The sequence below is a fragment of the Orbicella faveolata genome, unplaced genomic scaffold, assembly GCF_042242905.1.
Source record: "Orbicella faveolata isolate gen_17 unplaced genomic scaffold, um_ofav_v1 contig_14, whole genome shotgun sequence".
In the NCBI taxonomy this organism is placed as follows: domain Eukaryota; kingdom Metazoa; phylum Cnidaria; class Anthozoa; order Scleractinia; family Merulinidae; genus Orbicella; species Orbicella faveolata.
This window is the reverse complement of record NW_028301541.1, coordinates 17,395,001-17,420,377: the sequence shown is the minus strand read 5'-3', so window position 1 is coordinate 17,420,377 and position 25,377 is coordinate 17,395,001. Positions and strand designations below refer to the sequence as shown.

Here is a 25,377-nt window from a genome sequence, read left to right as displayed (position 1 = left end):
ACAACAGATCCCGAGTTTCGCTTCGCTGGTAGAAAGAAACAATACCATCTAAACAAGGAGGTATTAGAAAATATTGACGAAGCGCTGGCGACGGCTGTTGGCAAAGAACGTACCTGCTGTTATGGCTTATCACTGAACTTTTTTGGCTTCTAATGCCTGTTATGGACACCAAGCTGTTTGGCTACCTTAATCCATCTGTTATGGACTCACGTTTTAGGGTGTGTACATGCATGTGGATCTAATCCTCTTTTTATTCAATGAGTGCTTACTGGATTTTTCCCTGCTTTTATGGCATTTGTCATGGTATACAACCCATGGTGGAGGAGGACATCTTACCAGCTGATCATGAATTTCGTGCAGATCGTTTTGACCATTCGGAATTGCGACAGCTAGAAAAGGCGTTACGAGCTGTCTTACTTCGAGATCGGGCTGCTCTAACAATCGCGACCTATCTGCACGCGTATAAATCCTGGAGGCTATGGACCGATCGTCATGATGCTGCTCTTTTGTCGGCAGATCCTGTGGTGTTCACGCTGTACATCGTGTATACCATTCAACAGACCTGGTCAGTGTCTTTGGTGAGTTCTGCAGTGTACTGTGTGAGCTGGGTTCGTAGAAAGAGTGGTTATCAGGAGCCGAACGAGTATCCGGTAGTGAATCAAGTGGTTGAGCTGCTGGGCGAATTCTTCTTTGACCGGCTGAGCGGAAGGAGCCACTGTCTGCTGCTCTGGTGCGGAAAGTGATCAATCGCCTTGAAAAGGGTAACCTTGGTGACCTCCAGCTGGCAGCCTTGTTTTCCCTAGGTTTCATTGGTTTTCTTCGATGGGGTGCCTTGCACCATTTGTCAGCGGAGAGGTTTCATTTTGCTGATTCCCAAGTAGCTATTTTTCTGGAAAAACGGAAGAATGATTAGTTCCGCGAGGGGTCATGGGTTTTTGTAGCCTGTAGTCGGGCTGGACTGGTACGAGTTCCTTTGTTTTGGAAGTTCCACTGTGTAACTTGCGTCCCAGCATAGTTTATTCCGTACCATGTGACCGGATCGTGCAAAGGGTCTATTGACGTAATGATTGAATAAAGAAATCGCACTCGTGCACTCTTATATTTCCGTCTGATTAAAGAGTTCGAACTCCACCACCTTGGTTTTCTATGAACAACGAAATCTGGGAATAAGGGACAGTCAAAGACATGTGATTAAACTGATCGCCAACAACTGGAAGAAATGGGTTAGTCTTCTAAGTGGCGAGCTTTCACTCATTGCAGTTATTATTATTTTTGTTTTCTTAATTTTTTTTTGGTTATGTTTTTGTTTTGTTTTGTTTTTTTAATTTTCAGAACTGAAACTAGTTTATTTATAATTTTGAAAAATCAATTTTACATATTTTTCTCATAATATATTATTATAATTCTTCGATTTTCCGAAATGTTCCGGGATGTTCCAGCATGTTCCTTGTTGCTGGTTGTATCGACGCCCGTTAACTGACTTGTCTCTCTAGGTTATTTCTTTATTTAATTTTACATATTTTCTCATAATTATTATATTTTTTTGATGTTCCGGGATGTTCCGGAATGTTCCATCTTCCTGGTTTTATCGACGGCCGCTAAGATTATGTCTAATCAAGATTTTATTTCGAGAGGCGCGGTGGCCTCATGGTTAGTGCGCTCGTCTCCGGATCGAGCGGTCCGGGTTCGAGCCCTGGGGCCCGTTTCTCGAAAGCCCCGGAAACTTTTCGGGCCCGTAAAAACGGAGAGGTGTATACGCCTGAAACTTCTTGTATGAAGGGAACCTGCGGTCATATTAAGAATACGTAAATTAAACAGCTCTGTAATCACAAGGTTCGGGATTTTGCTATGGCTTTCCGGGTGCAAAAACTTTTCGGGGCCTTCGAGAAACGGGGCCCTGGCCGGGGACATTGTGTTGTGTTCTTGGGCAAGAAACTTTACCCTCACAGTGCCTCTCTCCACCCAGGTGCAAAAGTGGGTACCGGCGAACTTAATGCTGGGGGTAACCTGCGATGGACCAGCATCCCATCCAGGGGGGGGGGGGGGTAGAAATACTCATAGTGGCTTCATGCTACAGAAACCAGGATAAGTTCCGGCCTCATCGGCCACTTGGCTGGTATGCAGACTTAACCTTTTTTAAGATTTTATCCGCTCATATTCTGCAAAGGGGAAAAGGCTTAGTTGACTACCAAGGAGAGAACGGCAGGGTTGAGGACCCGTGTGACTACGGTATCAGAGCTCAAATTGCACTCTGCACTATCTGAGATTGTCTCGCCACTTTTTTTTTTATTAAATCAATTCTTTATTTTCAGATCACTATAGTTCTGTGGCTAATACGTACGACAGCTTCTACAAGGCAACTTATGAGGCTGTAATTCCAGTCCTGATTGAATATTTAGATCTGAGGCCGCAACACAATGTGGTAGACATCGGTAGTGGATCAGGTTTTATCGCAGAAAGTCTCTGTAAATTGTCGGGGTTAGAGAACCCTGTTTGGTGCGTGGATCCCAGCGTAGAAATGCAAGAACTGGCCCGCAAAAGGAAAGGGGTCTACCCCGTTCAGAAAACGGCGGAAGAATTCTTTTCAGATCCAAAACTCAGCCAGTGCTTCGATAGAGTAGTAGCAGTTTTCAGCGTACATCACTTTGCTGACCCGGTTGATGTATACAAGGGCATAATACGCTCTCTTCGCCCTGGTGGGATTTTCCTTCAACTTATAACAATGAAGGATGGAAATCCAATTTTCAAAAACTCTACAAAGGTTTTCGGCACTTATTTTGATGTGGTAAACGACAGCCAGAAGCTACTCAGAGAAATCGACAGTGCCGACATCCGAATCTCCGAGCACGAGGTCACATTTACGGAGGCGATGACAAAATCCAACTTGTGTGACTCGCTACGAAGGCGTTATTCGAGTGAGTTAAACCATCTAACGGATGAGCAAATCGAGGAGAGAGTAAAACAACTGGAGAAGGAATTAAGCGAATTCAACGAACATGAACCTATCACATACAACCGTTTAGTTAGTGTAACGAAAGTGGAGAAAAAAGGGAAGTAAATACCCCGAACTACTGGAAGGTTTTGTTGACTGAAACTTTTAAAAAGCTCTTTACAACATTTAGTTACATCTAGAAGCTTAAAAACGCAGTTTTCAACCAAGTAAATAATCAATTCCAGGCGATCTCTTCAACTAATTTTTGCTTTTAATAATTATGGAGCGTCCCGCTTAAGCCTGGTTTTCACTACGACATAAGAACAAGCATAAGCGTAAGGTAGCAAGGATGCCCACAACACAAATATAACCACGTATTCGCAAAATGGATAACTGCCTTAATTAACCCTTTGCCGACCAAATGTACACCAAAAAATGCCGTTTTTAACCAGGTTTTTGGCTGCCATGACGCTAAATGGGCTTCAGTTTGGCTCAAAAAGCTATTTTTACCAAACAGATAGATTTCCCCAAGATTAAGTACAAAAATGTAGAATATTTTAGTTTGGAGCATGCGCATAAGCCAAAATACGGATTGCCCGTTCCGAAATTTTTTATTGCCCTTTTCCTTTCCTTTTTCTCGGCCCTTTTACTCTCGCTACCTTTTGCGTTTCATATTCTTTCTGGCTGCCCTAAATGTTGGGTGTTAATTATGGCAAAAGCCTGGAAATGGGACCTTGATCAATTATAGGTATAATGGGCCATTTTACGACCATTTTTGCACCAAAACTGATAACGTTGTTTTGCAATTTGCTACGTCAGAATGCCGTCGATATCGGCGATATTGTACAGATAGATCTATCCTAGCTCTACCATCTGCTTATCAAGAATATGTGGCCACATTTAAATTGATGACGTCACAAGTGGTACAAAGAGCACGACCATTAAGTAGCCGTTTTGGCTACTTTGGCGTCAAAGGGTTGAGGTGGCTGAACACAGTTTTTGATAGCTATGTTTCATTCACCTTTTTCTCTAAACCCTTGATCTCTCGGTCGCCAAAAGTGGCAGCAAGCAAGTTAACAACACAAACTTTGGTTTTTTGATAGTTAAGATGACGTATGTGCCGTTGCCATGGCAACACGAATAAAAATAAACAGGCCTTCAAAATCGGATTTGTTTATTTGTAGAAAATCTGGTCACTAGATTTTCTTTATAATTTGCATGCAACAAGCTTGTAACGATTCTCACAAGTTAACACCATTTTGCTGATAATTTAACAGAGAGATCTTTAATTATCCCTTGTTGAAGGTTTACTGGAATATCTAGAGTTTCCTTTGTTAAAGTTCAATTATTTTCAATACTCCAGTTACTTATTTCCAAAAGTATTTTCGTGCCAAATTTCGTGAAATTCTAATGAGTGGTTCTCCAGAAATAGGCGTATTTCCGAGAGTGCAAATTTTCATTCAATCACAATTTTTTGACTTACTACGCGTGCGCTGCATTTAACTGGGTTCTTACAGTAACAAAGAAAAAGCTGAGAAATGCTGGGTTCTTTGCATCTTTACCTTTTCCAACATATATTTGTGATAAAAGACTAAAGCCATCAATACGCTGCGTTCAATTATAGAGAAAAAAGCACAGGTACTGCGGGTGTTGAGTAAATAAAATGATCGCTCTATTGACGGCATGTTTGTTTTTTGCAATGCTTGTGCGCGCGCTAAATTGCATCACCAAAAGCGCGCGCGAAAACTGTGTTCGGCCGCCTTAATTTCGGTTCCATACCGCCTCGATACAGTAAAACAAGATGGCGGACTTTCGTTATGCTTATGTTTACAGCAGCGCGTTCTCACTTGACATAAGCACGAGAAGAAATTGTTTTGTTCTGCTCGTGCTTGTGCTTATACTTTTGTCGTGGGTGTCTTCACTACCGTTATGCTTGTGTTGGTGCTTATGTCGTTAAAACCAGGCTTTATGTTCCCTGACCTATTCTTATTGACACTCTCTTATTGACACGAGTCAGTTACTTCTGGTTATAGTTCCAAATATGCTTTATACACATGTTCTTGTTATCTTTTCGTTGCCATACTGTATTTCAAAAACAATACTGTATAGTTCAAAAGTAATAATGTAGGAAGCAGCAATGGTATGTCAAAACTGCACTTAAATAAGTATAGTTTAGTATATACCACACAAGTGAATAGTACTTTTCGCGCACGCTGATTTGCTAGCTCGGAGGTGATCAGCCAAGTACTATTCACCTCCGAGCAGCCGAAGAAAAACAAAATGGCTTCCCGTTTCAAGTAAAGTTACTCTTAAACAAACAAAGTTACTCTTTGGTCCGCTAGTTATTCAGCATGTGTGGTATATACTAAAACAATTATTCATCTTAGTGTCAGTGAAAGTGGTGGATAATTCCACTTCGGTGAATAATTGTTGTTATAAGTCGTATATTAAAGCTACTGTATAGCTTAAGAGCACCTTGAAAGGTGTCTCGTGTCCAAGCGATGTAGCGCGTCCGCCGGGTTTCAACTGTAGAGACCTAAACCCCTCTATCAAATTAAAAGCTTATAGAGCTGGCTATCACACTATACCAAGAATGTTGAAATGAAATGAACTGTCGAATGTTTCACGACCTTAAAACGTGAGCGTCCGAACCATCTTTTTGGTCTCTTCTGAAAGCTACAAGTCAAATGGAATTTGTTCGTTTGCCCACGAATTTGGATAGTAGCTAGTTTGACGTGAAACAAAAACGTGTCGGCGAATTTTTTTTCCAAATATTTTGTCTCTGAGAGCGATTTTTGAACGATCACTCCATGTTTTTGTATAATGCTATTTCGAAAATGTTCTGTAACGTTTCACTGAAATTGAATATGGAAAATCGCAGACACTTTTTTTAGCGCTTCAGGTCCGGAAACTGTGGAACAAATTATTAAAATAAGCGAAAAACAAAATTCGCTTTGACTTGTAGCTTTCAAAAGGAGATACGGACGCTCGCATTTAGGGGTCGTAAAAATTTGACAATTCATTGTATTTTAAAATTATTGGTATAGTTTGATAGCCAGCTCTACAAACTTTAATTTGGTATAGAGGTTTAGGTATCTACAGTTTAAACCGAACGCGCTACATCGCTTGGACGTGAGACACCTCTTAAGGTGTACGGTAACCATAAGGGACTGGCTGAGAAAGTGGATGAAGGTTTGTCTGTATTTTCAATCAATGTATACTCGTTTACGTATTTATTAGCCTGCAAAGCAAGCATGAGAAAATAATATTGAAAGCATAGAAATCAATAATAAAATGGGGTATTTCTTGTTGATAGGGGCCCGTCTGGTTATTAGTCACTTGAATTCACGCTCCAGCTAACAAAGCCTTTGGGATTACAATTGTTTTCAGTTGAGTTTGTGCTTTCACAAGAAAGCCAAACCCACCCCCTCCCCCTCCCCCTCTAGACGTATTGCGGGGAATTAGCAAAGGAAAGAGACGAGAATGTCGTAACGCAACACTTTATGAGTGAACAAGGACAATAAACAGTGATCTAGAAAGTGCTGACTCGGTTCGTTCGCTCCGCGTTCTTCCATGTGTTTGCGTCACGTGACGTTGTTGTCCCATGATTCCACTACACACCGAGGGGTATTCTCTGATATTTTCTAGAATTGTGCGGTGCCTCTTTCGAAGCCGCACCACATTGTTGCGGACATTGATAGTGGAAACGGCTTTATTGCTGAAAATATCTTTGAATTGTTCGCCCTAAAAAACCCTGTTAATTTTGGTGCGTGGATCCCAGCGCTGAGATGCAAGAAGTACTGAGCCCGCAAAAGGAAAGGAACTTACCCCGTTCAAAAAACGGCGGAAGAATTTTTTTTCAGATCCGAAACCAGTGCTTTGATAGAGTCGTTGCAGTTTTCAGCGTACATCACTTTGCTGACCCGGTTGATGTATACAAGGGCATAATACGCTCTCTTAGTCCCGGTGGGATTATTCTTTAGTTTATAACAATGAAGGATGGACATCCAATTTGATGTAGTAAGCGTGAGTCAGAAACTACTCAGAGAAATTGACTGTGCCCGTATTTGAAGGTCACATTTACGAAGGCGATGACAAAATTTGTGTGACTCGCTACGAAGGCGTTATTCGAGTGAGTTAAACCATCTAACGGATGAGCAAATCGAGGAGAGTGTAAAACAACTGGAAAAGGAATTAAGCGAAATCAACGAACATGAACTTATCACATACAACCGTTTAGTTAGTGTAACGAAAGTGGAGAAAAAAGGGAAGTAAATACCTTCAACTACTGGAAGGTTTGTTAACTGAAACCTAAGAAAGCTATTTACAACATTTAGGTACATCTAGAAGCTTAAGGTTACTTTCCACCTTCAAAGGCACAATAAAATCGTTTTTTCGTTTATTTGACAAAATTTAAGTCGGTCATTTTATCTAAAGTTTACAAAAGAAAAATATTAAAATTCTCAAAAAGCGGCCGAGTTATTTAGAAAATGCGTATTTTCAAATAAAGTTAATAACTCAGGAAGGTGACGTGTCATAATCGATTAAATGGACGAAACCGCCAGGGCCTGAAATTTTCGCGGCAAACGCTCATCTTGGAGCTCGTACATCATGTTATTGGATAATGTTTATATCGCGAATTTGCTCTTTATCCTTTGGCTACTTTGCCCGTTTTAGTGTTTTTCTCTTCAATGCGACAGCGAGATAGAAATTAAACGTGTTGCAATGCGATGCTTTTCCTAATCTATTGTCTTTGACGCTTGGAGGACCTGTTGTTCTATTGGTTTGCCGTTTCATAAGGCATCAGATAGCCGATATATTCAATAGGAGAACCCTCAGTCGTTTCACGCCTTAGTGGCTCCTGACACTTCGTAAAAACCTTCGCTTAAATTATCGTAAACTACATTTAGTAAACTTTCTTCTGATATATAGTTTGCTGTTTGTTTTTTTAAACTGGCGCGCGTTTGAATTTTTTCCCGAAGGACACCCACAAAGGTGGGAATTAACCTAAATCCTCCGACGTACAAAGGGGGAATGCTCACCTCCAATAAGGTTTTTTTCAAAGTTTTGAAAAGACGATTTACTCTAAGGGGTTGAAACTTTCAGTAGCTGTTCATTCATCCTTCGCTGAAATTTTGTGGGGGGAGGGGTTGGGGTTTGCACTCATCCCCCCTGGTAGCACGGTGGGAGTATGAGTTAGCTTGTCCGTCCGAGGGTTAAAATCCATGTCTTTACTCAAGACTTTCAAACAAAATTGAATTCTCCTAATCTCCTACCCCAAACCAACTTTGCTTTGGGTTTGTCGGAGGATCATCCAAAGGGATCCTTGACATCATTGAGCTGTATGGAAAAGGATATTTTAATACAATGAAATGACGGAAATTTAACGAAAGAGAGAGGGCAACTGGCGTTTCTGTATGAAAAGGAAAATTATACTTAGTTAGCCAAGCAGTTTTAGTTTACGTAACAAGAATCCCAACCAGCATACTCTGTAACAAGCAGGTGTATCTAACAACTGGCGAGTCAACAAGAATGACTTTTAAATCTGACTCGAATCCTTGTTACCATGGCATTTTGGCCTACAAAACAGGGTTCCTTATTGAAGTAAAAATATGCGAGTAAATAACTGTTCGGTGAGAGGGAATGGAATACCATCTCACGTAATTTTTAACATGGGGAGATTAGAAAATATCAAGGCACCGAACAGTCAGTGTTTTTGCTAGCTAGTCAATGTAGCTATGTTAACGTGTAGGAATGCTTTCAATGCGCATGCCATACGTATTGCAAAAGACTGGCAACTCCAAAAAGGATGTTCTGCTATAACCAGCAAGTGGCTATGGTAATGGCGAATCAACACGAATAAGTTTAATATCTGACTGGCATACAATCTCTTTGCCCATGTGTTATCTTTGTTATAATTGAGTCTACGAAGCGAATATATAAGCAAAAACTGTTAAAAATCGTCAGCGGGGAATGAACAACTTCTCACTTGCTTCTGAGATGTAATCTTAGAGAGATGAGAAAAAAAAAAAAAAAAAAAAAACGCGCTCAATGGTAAAATAATATAATAGACTTGTAGCTGTACTAATGGGTAGGAATTCTTTCAATATGCATATCATACATATAGCAAACAACCGCCACGTACCTCACGGGAGCGCATTTTTTATAGATTGCAATAAATACTCTATTCTAAGAAATGAATTTTATAAAAAAATAGAACATATCAATCCGACTTTTAAACAATTATCTTCGTTACAAGCCATTGACGAACTTATGAATTCTTCAAATCATTATATTAATATTCAATTAGCAAAATTTATTTCATCTTGCTTTGATCTACGCAATATTCTACTTTCAAATCAAGCCAATGCAACTTGATTGCTATATCATAACATTATTATGTGATCACGATAATCGTTACTGTTTTAGTTTTAGTTTACAAAAGCTTTTGCAACATTGTATGTATTTATGGTCATGCAAATAAACCTAGTTGTTGTTGTTGCATTAATGATGAGAGTGGCTCTTGAAGTGTCTTGGCACGAGTAATTGATATCGCGTTCTAATCCATGTTGAGACGTCAAAAATTCCAAGGAAAGGTGGGAAATTTTTTGTTGTTGTTTTGTTTCTTATTTTCTAGCCTTTATCATTGAAACAGGTCTCATGATTTTAAGTTAATTAAGAAGGACAACGCATTTTTCTCAAATATATAATCATTGCCCAAGAACTTGCTCTTTCCTCCGGAGACATTAGCAGTAACTCGGCGATACATGTGCTGGATAGCTACTGATCGGCTAACCTGCTTATGCGAGGAGGTACCGTGAGTCTTGCGGGCTTCAGTGGCTTAAATCCCTCGATGAGGGGTGGCGAATGGTCCTTCAAAAACCGTATTAGATTAGTATTCGCTCATCTAACGTTCGTTTATATAATACTCGATTCTCTGCTGCAAGGGATCAAAATGTTACGCAGCGAGATTGAACGTAAATTTAAAGTCTTCTTGTACAAAGTCTGGCATAGGATGATGGAATTGATTACATTTTGATTGAGGTAAAACTTACGAAAAGGTTTTTAAAAAAAAGACAAATTCATAAATTGCTCTTCACAGTGCTTGGGATTGAGGATGATTATGTTAACGCCCTTTTCCTGATCTTGAAATTAATTACCCATAATTGTTGCTCTACTCGGGGTAAATGAATTGCCTGTTTTGTGGTGGCCATTTAGCTTGTATGTCTGACTACGTTTTGTTCGTAAATGCTTTGTTTCAATAGGGTAGTGTAAGTAGCAAGAATGGCGAAGCTGCGAGGAATTTTCGCTCGGAATTTTCGCTCTCACGGCCTTAACGCTAGCCTGACAGGCTCCCGGCGAAGAAGGGAAAAAACATACGGCGAGCAAAGTATGCCGACGAGCGCTAAACTGAAGAATTCGGAGAGCGATGCGATCGGGGCGAATTCCACTTTTCGCGCTCGCCGGGAGCCTGTTCGCAGGTTACCTTACCGCTTGTGAAAATGTCCTCACGTCTATTTTGCGTCTTTATTTTAGCAGTGGAAACCCACACAACGATAACTCGCCGAAGAACACAACACAGTAACAGGGTAAGTAGATTTTATTCACAAAATAGAAGAATAATTGACTTTTAAAGCAAAACCGTTGGGTTCCCATACAAACCTTTATAGATTCTTTCCGTTGTAACACAACACCTCCGTATGCTGCAAGGCGAGAGTCAATTTTTCGCGCATTTAAACATAGAATATGTCGGCCGTATATGTCACGTTTCGCTCAATGTTCGCATAAAAGCCAAAAAAAAAAAAGATAAAAAATAGGATATTTAGGCGATTTTAAATGATATCCGTGGATTTTTTTGTCGAGACCAATATCAACAGTTAGATTACGGGATCGAACCGTTTGACCGGAAAAACTAAGGGACGGACCATTAGAAAAGTGATGTGGGAGTGGGGAAAAAAACAAAAAAATTCGAGCAGGAAAAATGGCAGGAAAAAACATTTGTGCAAAGAGAAACCCAAAGAAAAAATTAATGCAGAAGAAGGGTCGCATTTTGGTATCAAACCAGTCTAATTATAATTCGGCCAAGTTACAAAGATAGGATCTATGATGTGTTATGGCCTTTGTCATAATACGGATGTACTGAGTTGTCCAGGTCGAAATTAGGCATACCCCTATCACAGAAAGTGTTTTGGCTTGAAACCTCCTCCGTTTCCTTTGGGGTGGGTATGAATACAAACTGGAACTGAATTGCACAATCCGACTCTACAAAAATTATGCGTCAACTGTTAATTTCGGGTATGTATCTGGTGTAAAAACGGGACACAAACTCAGACGGACTGAGTTGAGCTTTCGGTTCTTCTTCATGCTGTATAAATGTGTATAAATGGGTGCCGGCGAATCTAATGTTGGTAGCAACACTGCGATGGACTAGCATCTCATCCAGGGGGGAGTGGAAATACTCCTTGTCGCGTCATGCTGCTAAAACTGGAGATAAGCATCGACCTGATAAGCCACTGGGCACCAATCAGGACTTTTGCTTACCTTAACCTATCACCTTTATATGCGTCTCCAGTATAAGACTGTCGCTTTTTAGAGCGTCATTTGAATAGGGAATGTAAGCTCACTAGGTATGGAGAAATCCTTAGATTCATTGTAGTTGAGTATTCATAAGTCCTCAAAACCTATTCAGTTAAAACGAAACAGGAGTCACTTAATGAATAAGAACGGTTTACCATTGAGAGTCAAAAGTAATCAGGCAATTACCTCGATTTTGTTTTTGGTTTTACTACGGTTTGAGGTTGGCTGAGTAGTCTAATTGGATAGTAATTGGTTTGGTTTTTGTTTTACGACACTAAGTTGAAAGCCGCTCTAAGGGAATACCTTATGATTGCCGATAACTCCAGCCACGCATTATTGTTAGACGCGAACTCAGTCAACAACAATTAATTAACAAACAACAACAAAACTCTATTTCACCCCAGAGTTAAAAGAAAAGAATAATCTGCGTAGGTAATCATACGGTTTCGAGCTTAATTTGGAATTATATTGCACGAGTGAGTTTTTCAAACAGCAGAAACTGCACGAGCGGCTTCGGCGTGGAGGAATTGCCGGAAGATCTCCCTTGAAGTCATTTTCTCTCATTCGAGAAAACTTTTTTCAAAGTTTCCGCACAAAATTTTCGTTATCATTTTATGTCATATATAATAGGCCCTTTGCAGCTGGGGTCACGTGACCAAACTTTTCCGAGAAAATTTTTCTATTATGGGCTATATCTTGAAGAATGCCAGAAATCGAAAGAGCGCATCGAAAATACCAAAATGGCTAAGTTTGAGGCCCCTGGAATTAAAGAGTAAGTCTATACTACGGTTTGAATTTTCGGAAAATTTAGAGGATTTGTATGTAAAATGTTGCTGGAGAGCAAGGTCTTGCTCTCCAGCAACTTTTTCCATACAAATCTTCTTATTCTAATCAACAATGATTTAGATAAACATATACAGGCAAAAACTAACGATAGATAAATCCGACGTTTCGGCGACATCTTGGCGCCATTGTCAAGGGAAACTAATTAAATATGCGATTTCAAGAGTAACTAAGAGTTCAGAGTTTCTAATTTGCATAAGTTAGACAAAGACTTTAGCGCGAACTGAGTCTGATTGTACATTTAAACACGGTCGTAATTGTTTAATGAGTAACATCTCATTAATGAGACAATCAAACTTGTTGTGGCATTTTTTCAACACGCTAAAACAATTGCGAAGGTCATTCGGAATCCTGCCTGCGTGTCTATTATCATAGTGATTGCGTACTGACGAGGTCTCGCTTCTATGTCCATCAACGCGTACGAACAGATGGCCACGGGTGTAACCGACATAACCAGCATCGCACTGGTCACACTTGAAGTTATACACAACGCATTGTTGATCAATGAGCTGAGGCTTAGGTTCGCTTGTCGGGAACTCCTGGGCAATCTTGCGGTTCGTAAACACCGGTTGAACACTGGTCTGCAGCTTCACACTGAGATCTTTCAACCGTGTCTTCACGATATTAGCAGACTCCTGGTCTTTAAAGGGTATGACAACCCGAGTAGTGTTTTCTGTCGTAGATCTGGACCGTAATGAGGGCTGGTCAGCGACCTTTAAAGTTAGGAAGGTTTTGACAGTGGAGTCAACAAGGTGCTTGGGATATTTCAGTTTAGAGAAAACAGACTTCAGTCGTTCGCACTCCTCAGTGAAGTAGGACCATGACGAAGACAGGCGATGTGCGCGATCGAGCATAGTTGTCAATAGTCCGCGCTTGTACCTGTTATCAACATGACTGTGGTAATGGAGAAGCAGACCACTGTTTGTTGGCTTCACAAACACTTTAGTTTCAATACGAGGCGCTCTGTTTAGGAGTTGAGTACCGAGAAAGGGAAGCATTCCATCATTTTCGACCTCCATAGTGATGTCGTCGATATGTTGACGACACATTCACTGTGATGCCCGATTTGTCTACAGTTAGGGACTTTCTTAACACCCTCAACCACGCTCACCCCGCCACCAACTTCACTATGGAGGTCGAAAATGGTGGAATGCTTCCCTTTCTCGGTACTCAACTCCTAAACAGAGCGCCTCGTATTGAAACTAAAGTGTTTGTGAAGCCAACAAACAGTGGTCTGCTTTTCCATTACCACAGTCATGTTGATAATAGGTACAAGCGCGGACTATTGACAACTATGCTCGATCGCGCACATCGCCTGTCTTCGTCATGGTCCTACTTCACTGAGGAGTGCGAACGACTGAAGTCTGTTTTCTCTAAACTGAAATATCCCAAGCACCTTGTTGACTCCACTGTCAAAACCTTCCTAACTTTAAAGGTCGCTGACCAGCCCTCATTACGGTCCAGATCTACGACAGAAAACACTACTCGGGTTGTCATACCCTTTAAAGACCAGGAGTCTGCTAATATCGTGAAGACACGGTTGAAAGATCTCAGTGTGAAGCTGCAGACCAGTGTTCAACCGGTGTTTACGAACCGCAAGATTGCCCAGGAGTTCCCGACAAGCGAACCTAAGCCTCAGCTCATTGATCAACAATGCGTTGTGTATAACTTCAAGTGTGACCAGTGCGATGCTGGTTATGTCGGTTACACCCGTGGCCATCTGTTCGTACGCGTTGATGGACATAGAAGCAAGACCTCGTCAGTACGCAATCACTATGATAATAGACACGCAGGCAGGATTCCGAATGACCTTCGCAATTGTTTTAGCGTGTTGAAAAAATGCCACAACAAGTTTGATTGTCTCATTAATGAGATGTTACTCATTAAACAATTACGACCGTGTTTAAATGTACAATCAGACTCAGTTCGCGCTAAAGTCTTTGTCTAACTTATGCAAATTAGAAACTCTGAACTCTTAGTTACTCTTGAAATCGCATATTTAATTAGTTTCCCTTGACAATGGCGCCAAGATGTCGCCGAAACGTCGGATTTATCTATCGTTAGTTTTTGCCTGTATATGTTAATCTTCTTATTCTTTTAAAATTTCGGACCGTCATAAAATCTCCTTCTTTAATGATGGGGGCCTCAAACCTGGCCATTTTGATATTTTTGACGTGCTTTTTCCATTTCTGGCCTTCGTTAAGTTATAGCCCATAATTTTAAGAAAAATCGGTCACGTGATGGCCTAGCTGCAAAGGGCCTATTGGCTAAGAAAATTTCCTGTTGTCTTTCAGCCAATCATAATCCGGAATTACGATGCGTAATTTGTACTGGTGTTACGCTTGAACTGCACTGCTCTCAGCCAATCAGAATCGAGTAATTTTTTCATTTATATTATTAACAATGTCGAGGAAAAGGTTGTTGTTATTCATTGTGGTAGATGCAATAATAAAGTGTATTATCGTTTGTCTCATGATGTAGTCACTTGGGATGTAGATCGCGACGTTTCGACTGCTTACTGCTAGTCTTCTTCAGGCGATAAGGTCGACTGATTGCACGGTATCATTTATATCACAAAGGTCGGCTGTGATTGGTGCATTTCGATCCTCTTATTGTTCCATTGTTCCGGCGAGTAGCTGTTCCCTCAGCGGTCCGTTGTTGTACCGTTCTCCTGTTGTTGTGTATTTTGATCGTGGGCATCCATGCTTCAACAGGATTTCAATTCCACTATCCCTGTTGATGTTATTGGAGTGAAGTCTTATGTGAATAGCTTCCTTGACCTTACGTGTGTACCAGTGAGGATCTCGATCAATAAACTTTACCTCATTCCAGATAGGATGGTGGCCAGTCTCGTGGGCGTGTTCGCCGTTTTACCGTAAGCTTATGTCCAAGCAGTTTCGGAGTCTCTCTGGTGCTGCCTAGAACAACAAGGCATTCGCACTGTCTTCAAGTCCGACACGACGCTTCAGTCACACTCGTGATATTTAATTCTTTCAAGTTGCACTCGCCTAAAGGCTCGTGCAATTTTGAGGGAATTTCCAAATATCACTCGTGGTGTAAATCCTTCACTGCACTGGCATTCGTACGATCGCCTATACATATTTTCCATATTATTGCTTCTGCAGGGCTAATTCTCATTTCTGACTGAGTTACCACGAATACAGAGCTGAACCAGGATCTAAGCACTCAATGATGAGCAAGCGTGAAAAATCTTACGTAGAAGGTATCAATCTTGCATCGATTTATTTTCTGAATAGAAATACAGTCAATTCCCGTTAACTCATAACCCACGATAACTCGAACCTCGCGCTAACTCGAACCAAAATCGATTTCCCCTGTATTTCCGTGATACATTTACTGTAATTTTATTCTCAATGACTCGAATCTTCCGTTAACTCCAAGCAATTTTCGTTTCCTTCCAGATCATTTTCTGTACAATTTTACCTTTGATGATTCGAACCATGATTGTCAATACGTCACAACCAAAAACAATCAGTGCTGTAGTCCAAAACATTGAAACTTTTTCTCGAAAAAGTAAATCGCATGAGTTCTGTAGAAGTACAGCCCGGCGTTGTCCTCTTTGAAACCTGTAAAGCTCGCAGTATCTTGACTTCTCTTGCTGCTTTGCTTTGCTTTCTTTTGTTTGCTATTACGTTTCTGCGGTCTGATTTATACAGTAATTTAGAAAAGTATCGTTCCACTTTCACTCGACTTCTCTATAATTAATGTAAAATGTACTCGCTATATGAATAGAAATACAGAAAACACCGTTTTTTTGGTCATTTGTTCTCAATACGACTCGCAAACTCCCTTTAAGGACGTTGGCACGAGAACAATGCTCCACACTCAATAGATTTTCTTCAAACTTCTACTGCGGACAGATAGGGAACTACGTGTTCCAGAATGAAAAAAAAAATTGGGTGTCTCTGTTGCTGTTATGAAAGTCAACATTTGAAGGTTGCCATTTGAACTTTAATGAATGCAAAGTTCTTCACAGGTATAGTTCATTAGGCTACCCATTGGTGGTAGTGATTTTCTTTTGTTATTGAAGCAATTGTTTTTTTCGTTTAAATTTATGTGGAAATAGCTTATTCTGTTATTCCCTTACTTTATGCGAATGTAATCATCGGAGATTGATTAAAAGTTGTTTCACGTTGTGAAAAACATTAGTCACGGACTTCGTTTTAGAGCGGTAAAGCGCGTGGAAAACTAGCTAGTCTGACTTTGAAAAATTGGCGCACGTAAATCAGCGTGGTCTCCAGGGCTTTTAGCCTAAAATATCAAAGGTGAATCAACGGAGACAAACTATCCTAGTAATATTTTGTATAAGTGAAGCCGTTGCTTTAATAATTCCAAATGTTGCCAACGTGTTCACAAAACTTAACCCTTCAAGAAGTATTTGAAACCACCGCACAGATAAACGAAGAGCTAAAAAGAACGGAATTCGATGCTGCGTTTTGCAAAAAATACAAACTTTTAGTCGATCGATTTTCTTCATTGTTTCGGTAAACGTAGAGAAAATGACCCATCAAAAGAAAAAAAGGGGCCACCGTACGCCTAAGATCGTCAAATCCAGGCAAAGCCGTAGCAATGGCCATCTGCCCTATCATTGTTCATTTTATTACTTAGTGCGCGCTCTATGCATGACGTGGCGTGTGAAGTTGCGTGCGCAGTAAGGATGCGCAGAAACCATTTGAGTTATCGGGAGTTGACTGCAGTATAGATTTGGTTAAACGTCAATCAAACCGCCTTCTTGGTCAGAGCTGCAGTCTGCAAACACAACACGTCCTCCTTGACTTGCGGTTTCCTAAGGGCTAGTCAAGGGGAACGGGGGCTGACGCTGTGGGTACGAAATTGGTGAAACGATATTCTCGTCCCCAGAGGCCGCGCTTCTTTTGGTCAGCACCAAACATCGCGACCTCTGGGCCGGTCCAACACCAGAAGTCCGCGATTCACGGACTCCCCGTCAAATCTGACAAATCTGATTGGCTGAGAATACGAAACGAATACTCTCTGCATGCTCAGAAAATTGGGTCCGGCCAGAGGTCGCGATTCTTGGTGCTGACATATGGTGCAACGAGGGAAAACATTTGGAATGCATGCGTACTAGGGACTGTTGACACATTTGCAACTTTTCTTGAACCCTTAAGAAGTTCAATTTTGTATTTTCTTTTCCAGAACATTATCGCTCGGTAGCTAACAACTACGAATACCTCTACCAAGAAATGTATAAAGAATTCCTTCCCCACCTGATGAAATCCTTGGACTTGAAGCCGCACCACATTGTCGCAGACATTGGTAGTGGAAACGGCTTCATTGCCGAGAACATCTTTGAATCATTCGTGCTAAAAAAACCTGTTTGGTGCGTGGATCCCAGCGCAGAAATGCAAAAGGTAGCGCGTAAAAGGAAAGGAAGTTACCCCGTTCAAAAAACGGCGGAAGAATTTTTTTCTGTTTCGAAAATCAGCCAGTGTTTTGATACGATTCTAGCAGTATTCAGTACACATCACTTTGTTGATCCCAATACTGTGTACGAGGGAATATTTCGTTCTCTTCGACCCAGTGGTTCATTTGTTCAATTTGACTCGGTAAGTCATAGTCATCCAATGTTCAAAATAGCCGCGAATGGCTACAGCAGCTATTTTCAAAAGGTAAGTGAGGGGAAGCAGTTTTTCCGTGAGATTAAGTTTAAGGGGAAATTCTCCCAAGAAGAGTTCTCCTTTGCATGGAGTCTGACAAAATCCAAGTTATATGAGATGTTTCGGCGTCGTTACGTGAGTACATTTTACCAGTTCATTGATGAACAAATTGAAGAGGGAATTAAAGAAGTCGAGAGCGAGACGTTAAAAGATGTGAAGGATGAGGATCTGATCAACTGTAACACTGTAGTTCTTGTGACGAAATTTGAACTTGAGTAGCGCTAAATGTAATAAAAGCAAATGTTGAACTAGCGTTTGACCCCAAAATGGTCAAATGACGGGAATAAATGAGGGGAAAAGACGCCGTAAACTTGCCGTAAACAAAGATAAGTGAATTTTATTCAAAATGACGCAAGCATTGTCAATAGCTTTTCTCGCTCTTTGATTAGCTACTTAAAACAGTCCATAAAATCTCATTGGTTAAAAAGTTGACAGTTTGACAGCTGAAAGTTGAACTTGACAGCTTGCATAAATGAAATTTGTATCCGTCTGTACTCTTATTGATGATAAAAATGAGCCAAACAGCTCGTGAGAAATTAGACAGTTATTGTAAAAAATGTTATTTAAGGAAGCGCCAAAAAGAAAAAAACAAATAAATAAATAAATGAAAAATCCGCAAAGTTGAGGCCACTTTTTTCGCTGTGCTTCTCTTAAAATGAAGCATCTTTTGCAAAGGTTTTTCTTTAGGAAAATGTTGGTAAACACCGGCAGATGAGTTTGTTACTGGTTCAAACATCCTTGATGCTAAACCACATCGACAGACACTATAATAGAAAAGCAGCGAGGCTGAAGGTGACCTTGTTTTGATACAGACCTCACCGCCTTTGTTGTGTAAATCAAGTTGTTTTTCTGGCAGTCGCCTGATGATTGCCTCGCATGAGGCATGAAACTCGGAGTAACGATTAAATGACCATATAACCTAGCTCTTGAGTTTTTACTGTTATTCCCGCTCTAGTTCAGCTATTGAGCACTTTGTAGTAGATGAGAATTTCACTCCATTTTTTGGTTATATATATATATATATAACTGCAGACAGTACTGTTTCGGCCTTCTGGGCCTCATCAGTGCAGTGCTGAAGACTAGGATGGAGGCTAAGCTTAAAAAGCCACCCCAAATACTACACATGTGGTAGTACCTAAGCCATTACCAGAGTGCTCAAACTAGCGAGCTAGTGAGCATGCGCAATTGCAAGAGTAACAACTCATCCTAGTAGAGTGCTCAAACTGGACAGAAAGCAGAGCTTTGTATGCCAGCGAGCTATATCTAACTGCAGACAGTACTGTTTCGGCCTTCTGGGCCTCATCAGTGCAGTGCTGAAGACTAGGATGGAGGCTAAGCTTAAAAAGCCACCCCAAATACTACACATGTGGTAGTACCTAAGCCATATATCATATATCATATATCATAGCCATATATATATACATGTTCACTAGCTCGCTAGTTTGAGCACTCTGGTAATGGCTTAGATACTACCACATGTGTAGTATTTGGGGAGGCTTTTTAAGCTTAGCCTCCATCCCAGTCTTCAGCACTGCACTGATGAGGCCCAGAAGGCCGAAACAGTACTGTCTGCAGTTAGATAAAGCTCGCTGGCATACAAAGCTCCGCTTTCATGTCCAGTTTGAGCACTCTACTGGGATGAGTCTTTACTGTTGCAATTGCGCATGCTCGCTAGCTCGCTAGTTTGAGCACTCTGGTAATGGCTTAGATACTACCACATGTGTAGTATTTGGGGCGGCTTTTCAAGCTTATCCTCCATCCTAGTCTCCATCCTAGTCTCCATCAGTACTGTCTGCAGTTATCTATCTTTCTATCTATCTATCTATCTATCTATCTGTCTGTCTGTCTGCCTGCCTGTCTGTCTGTCTGTCTATCTGTCTATCTATCTGCCTATCTATCTATCTATCTATCTATCTATCTATATATATATTCAAACAAGATTGATAAACTGTGCCCGTGCACTTCAGAATCGCTGGGATTACCAACAATAAAGACAACGGACCACGTGGCGTCTCATTTTTCTCTTTGTTAAGTTGTTTCCTTTTTGCGTTTTGCATATTTATCAAGAGAATAGTTTGTATTTAATCAATTGTTAATTTATTATTTAATTTACATTTTTAATATTTATTATTTTTCGCTCATTCCGAGGATTCCGGGTGTTCGTGTCGGTTCATGGGAAAGCTGTATGTTTTGTCGCAGAAAAAGGTCAGTTCCAGTTGGAAAATATTAGCCTCCGTATTCACCCCCTCCCCCGGCCCCTCCGAGAAAAAAAACAACAATAAAAATGAAAATAAAACGATTAAATTTAAAGTTACCGAATATCCCATGTAGGCGTCTAGTAGTTCAACATCGTTCCAGGACTTTTAAATTTGAGATTGCAACCTCGGAGGGAAAACCCAGTTACAGTACTGACCATTGTATTTCTCTATATTGTTAATATTTATTATTTTTCGGTCATTACCGAATATCCCATGTAGGCGTCTGGTAGTTCAACATCGTTCCAGGACTTTCAAATTTGAGATTGCAACCTCGAAGGGAAAACCCAGTTACAGTATTGACCATTGTATTTCTCTAAGCCCTGCAATGCGCGAATTTTGAAACGAAAAGGGGGAAAGTCTGGTCTCCATTAGAGGATTTCAAACTTGGCATTGTGGTGGTGGTTGGGCACTCATTTCAAGGACTCATAATCGAATTATTGCAGTATGCTGCACATACCCGGTCAAACTGGTACAACAGGTTTAATTAACTGTCCTAGGTCAATGCCAGTCAGTCGTCTTGACCGTGAAGGCCTGGGAGAAAGCCGTACGGGCCTTTACGGTCAATTGACTTCGGTGACGTATCCGAGAAGAATTTCGCCTCCGACTACTTGACCCGAAAACGATTGACCGAGGCGAAGTATCGAGGACAAGGAACTACAATGTAAGCAAAGATGCAACCAAACACAGAGTATAACGCTGATTCGTCACACTACGTAATTAGTCTTACCACAAGATGAAACATCTTTCACTGAGAAGTGATTATTCTTGTGCTTATTCATTGTAAACAAGTTTTGGTGATAGAATGGACACCACGTGGAAGGAAACACCAGCGGGAAAGTTGAGACAGCCTGGGCTCAACACCGTTATCTGCAGGTCGTGTCACACAACAACTGCGGAGAAAAGTTGCGTGACGCTACCGACTACGAAAAGTACAGAAGTAACAAAAAACCACAAACATCAAAAATAATAATTTGTTATCACTCCCAGAATTGAACCTTTACTATACTTGACCTAACAAGAATCAAACACAAGGCCAAGGAGATCTTTCAATAGAAAAAACCTAGCATGACACAGTATTACAAAATGACCATAGCTTCTAATGCCAATGAATACTGAAGTATTAATTTCTCACCTAATCTTAACGCAATAAAGTTAAATTGCCCAAGCAAGCGATATCTGTAAACTATTTTATCCCCATCTTTTAGGTCTCGAACATTAATACAACGGCTAGAAGGTTAGGCTCAATTTTTTTTGTTCCTCAGGTGGAAGGGGTGGGGACTGGAAGTCGAACCTACAGTTTTATAGGGTTACATCAATTTATTTCTGGTGATTTACAAAAACTAATTTAAATCAAAATATATCTTAAAATAGTAGTCTATTAACGTAATTAATAAAGGGAACGGCGATTATAAAGATTGGAAAAGATCGCGACGGATTCGAACACTTACTAATTAATAATAGCCTGTGTAAATCCGCCGTTCGCCTCAAAAAAATTGGACAGAAAGAATTCTCTCCCCGATGTTTTGGGGGGAAGGGGCGGATGCACACAGGCTAACTGATAACTCTTACCTATTTTAATTAGAAGTAAGGAAACGTTAAATTCTATTATGCCTTCCGAGTAAATACGGAGTTGGTAGGGGGGATATTTCATTAAACTTTCGAGAAGTAATTTCCGGACAACGCGCTTAACGAACTTACAAGTTACCGAGACACAATTGTCTTGAAATAAAAAATACTTATCAGTGAAAATAAATCTTAATAGCGGAGCTCCGGCGGCCCGAAGGGCCGCCAAGCGGAGCCCCATACTCATATGGGAAAGACAAGGAAACCCATGAATGGATTTTCTCATGGTTTTCATGGCTAGCGGTATCGCTCGTAGGCGCGCGTACGCACGACGACGACGACGACGACGACGGCGGCGGCGGAGTTGCCCAAAATGGCGGGCATACTCCAGCTAATAGGTTGACAGAGACATGCACCCTCGGTTTGTATCGGAAGAATGCATGCCATTTTTCTAGGCGGGATTTTTAAAGAAAAGAAAACTCATTTCTATTTGTTATGTCGACAAACGATAGCGGAGGTTGATCTAATATTTCTAAGATAGGGTTGCTCTGAAGCAAAAAAACAGAAGAATTAACAGGCAAAGAAGTAGCGAAGAAGATGGCGAAAAAGAGCGGGCCAGCACAGGGGAAGGAGGCGAAATAGTACTGAACAATGCCGTGAATTATATCGAGTCAAGGGCTAGAGAAAGGAGGTGAAATAATACCGAACAATGCCGTGAACGAAAGCTAACGAGGGCTATAGAAAGGAGGCGAAAGTACCCGACAAATTGACTCTGAAGACTGCAGAACGTTTCAAACATGTTTCAAAATTCGCGCGATGTGATGTTGTGCAGCCGTGCAAGAAAAGTCACATGATTTGGTCAGGTGATGAACAAGAGAAATCAAACGTGCTTGAGTGTTTAAAAAGAGAAATTACAAAACGGTAAACACACCGGGAAAAAGTGGTTGATTCGTTGATCTATCGAAAAGATCAGTTCAGTTCAGTCTTCACAACTTCTACTGCAAGTTTCTGCCTGCCAGGAAGATTTACACTGACCGAACTGAATTGCCAACTTGCGGTAAGTGACTTTTGTTGTGGCGTTTGCTATGAAAATTAACAAGTTGCCTCGGCGATATAAGCTTATTTTCAATTGAAATCCTTTTTAAAGTCTTCCTTATTTGAAGCCATGCTGTGAGACATTTTATAAATTACATCGTTTTAATTTCGCTCATCTCTAAACAATAACACGTGAGTCGCTTTGTGGAGGTTGTTGTAAGTTGTAAACAAATTAAGTTTTCTGCCGATTTTCGTCGTCAAGTTAAGCTTACATGTATAACCTCACGTCTAAAAATAAACTTAACCCATGGGCAGCCCAAGCTCTCTCTATGAACCACACGAGCAACACAATATGGCATCGAATTATAAGGGTTTATATGGGATTTTCTACAAGAAATCCGTCAAGGTAGTGAAAAGTGAAAATTCTCAATAAAAATGGCTTACCTTATTCCATACGTGTGTTGTTTGCTCCTGGTGTGGTTATTTTACCGATTGAACTTGATTTAAGCGACTTTTTTGAATTCCGATTTTCCCTTTATAAAGAGAGAACAAGGCGAAACACTTTAGTCGGGACAGCCTGCCGAACGAAGTCAAAAATCCCAGGCTAAAATATACCCACGGTCACAAATCCACCGTAGAATTCAAGGGCAAAGGCTGATCTTTCATTTCAATCCTCTACCCAACAATCGCAGCCCTGCGAGCGACGCCAGGCGCCTCTTCGTGTCCCCAGTGAAACGATAAAACTATAGAAGAGCTCCGTGTCGTTTGATCCGTGACCCAACGACCGTTATAACATAACTAAAGCAAAGCGCGCGCTCTGATTGGTTAATTCAGCGTCTACTATTTGCCCATGGGTGTACGCTGCTGACGTGAGTGCTAATGTTTACAAAGCAAATCTTTTGACAGACATTGTTTCCAAAGTAATGGCCGACGTCCTTCTCCCAGAAATGCGAAACTGTCTTCACAGTTGTCTGAAGATGAAACTTTATCGAGTTACTGGTGTGCAGTCGGTTGTCATGAATGAATTTTCGCGCGCTTGTTTTCTCTTGTCATGTAAGACTACACGAACATTTTTTTGTGATGTAGCTCAATAAAAGGACTTCTGTTGTTCCAATGTCGCAATGTTATGTTATAAAACAAATGGTAAACGCCATAGCGTGCACTATTGAGTTATGGATGCACTTGGGAAGTTTGCTAAGCACTCAAGAAGCTAGAGTCGCACTCGGCTATCGCTTACGCTTCTTTCGTGCTTAGCAACCTCCCGCGTGCATCCATAACTCAATAGTGCACGCTATGGCGTTTACCATTTGTTAATTGAAATCGGCTTGGTAACCTCGTCATGTTGGCAAACCAAGACTCGCGGGGGTACTAGAGCGCAATTTGTCAAATTTGTCAAACGTAAGATCAACGGCGAAAGCTCCGTGGAAACTGAGGAGATACAATCATTTTTGAAGTGGAAGTCATGGTAAGTTTTCACTTTTATGCACCTTTGAGTTACTTGGTCCTCGCCTCACCAATTTAACTTCATCTCCCCACAATTCGTTAAGAATTCTACCGAGCAAAACATAGTTCAATTTGCTTACGGCAAATTCTTTCTCTTCGTTTGCTCTAGACAAAATTTTGCTGGCTTCCATTACAGTTTCCTCACAATATTCGTTATTCCACAATACCCTAAGAGAAGCAAATTTAGTTTATGAGCTCGGGAATATTTTATACAAACTTTCAACAAACAGATCAAAGGTGCATAAACGAGAAAACTTACCACGACTTCCACTTCAAAAATGATTGTATCTCCTCAGTTTCTACGGAGCTTTCCCCGATGATCTTACGTTTATTTGGTTTTAAAGCCATTTTGCAAAAGCGTTCTGTACGACTTTTATTTTGCATTGTAAATTCGACCTGAGGGGACCCCGGGTGTTACAAGAAGTTCGGTTGACAAATTGCGGTCTAGTACCCCCGCGAGTCTAGGTTTGCCAACATGACGAGGTTACCAAGCCGATTTCAACGGTCGTTGGGTCGCGGATCAAACGACACGGAGCTCTTCTATAGTTTTATCGTTTCACTGGGGACACGAAGAGCCGCCTGGCGTCGCTTGCAGGGCTGCAATTGTGTGGCTAGAGGATTGAAATGAAAGATCAACCTTTGCCCTTGAATTCTACGGTGGATTTGTGACCGTGGGTATATTTTAGCCTGGGATTTTTGACTTCGTTCGGCAGGCTGTCCCGACTAAAGTGTTTCGCCTTGTTCTCTCTTTATAAAGGGAAAATCGGAATTCAAAAAAGTCGCTTAAATCAATTTCAATCGGTAAAATAACCACACCAGGAGCAAACAACACACGTATGGAATAAGGTAAGCTATTTTTATTGAGAATTTTCACTTTTAACTACCTCCACGGATATCTTGTAGAAAATCCTATATAAACCCGTATAATTCGATGCCATATTGTGTTGCTCGTGTGGCTCATAGAGAG

General features: G+C 40.9%; 2 protein-coding genes, 1 long non-coding RNA gene and 1 pseudogene across 3 annotated transcripts in view; all 4 read left to right on the top strand.

The window, feature by feature from the left end:
• Positions 1–6,245, top strand: part of LOC110057356 (uncharacterized) — a 37,447-nt gene extending 31,202 nt beyond the window's left edge. Inside the window, exon 3 of the mRNA XM_089286782.1 lies at positions 2,313–6,245. Coding sequence (XP_089142908.1) covers positions 2,313–3,058 — 746 coding nt within the window. The 3' untranslated portion in view covers positions 3,059–6,245. The remainder of the gene's footprint in view (positions 1–2,312) is intronic.
• LOC149114304 (uncharacterized) lies at positions 6,119–7,277 on the top strand (annotated as a pseudogene).
• Positions 7,278–16,327: 9,050 nt separating this feature from the next.
• On the top strand, positions 16,328–18,303 carry LOC149114303 (uncharacterized). Its single transcript, XM_089286050.1, has 2 exons — positions 16,328–16,349; positions 17,531–18,303. The coding sequence occupies exons 1-2, from the start codon at positions 16,328–16,330 to the stop codon at positions 18,268–18,270; spliced, it is 762 nt and encodes a 253-aa protein (XP_089142176.1). The 3' UTR covers positions 18,271–18,303.
• Positions 18,304–22,174: 3,871 nt separating this feature from the next.
• LOC149114302 (uncharacterized) overlaps positions 22,175–25,377 on the top strand; it is a 19,517-nt gene continuing 16,314 nt past the window's right edge. Inside the window, exon 1 of the long non-coding RNA XR_016206441.1 lies at positions 22,175–22,929. This is a non-coding gene — a long non-coding RNA (uncharacterized LOC149114302). The remainder of the gene's footprint in view (positions 22,930–25,377) is intronic.

What these genes read in the sequence shown, in the direction of transcription:
- LOC149114303 (XM_089286050.1), top strand. Translation starts at nt 16,328, where the DNA reads ATGAATGCAAAGTTCTTCACAG. An exon ending in GAATGCAAAGTTCTTCACAG is followed by an intron (nt 16,350 to 17,530) that starts GTATAGTTCATT and finishes TTTCTTTTCCAG; the next exon opens with AACATTATCGCTCGGTAGCT.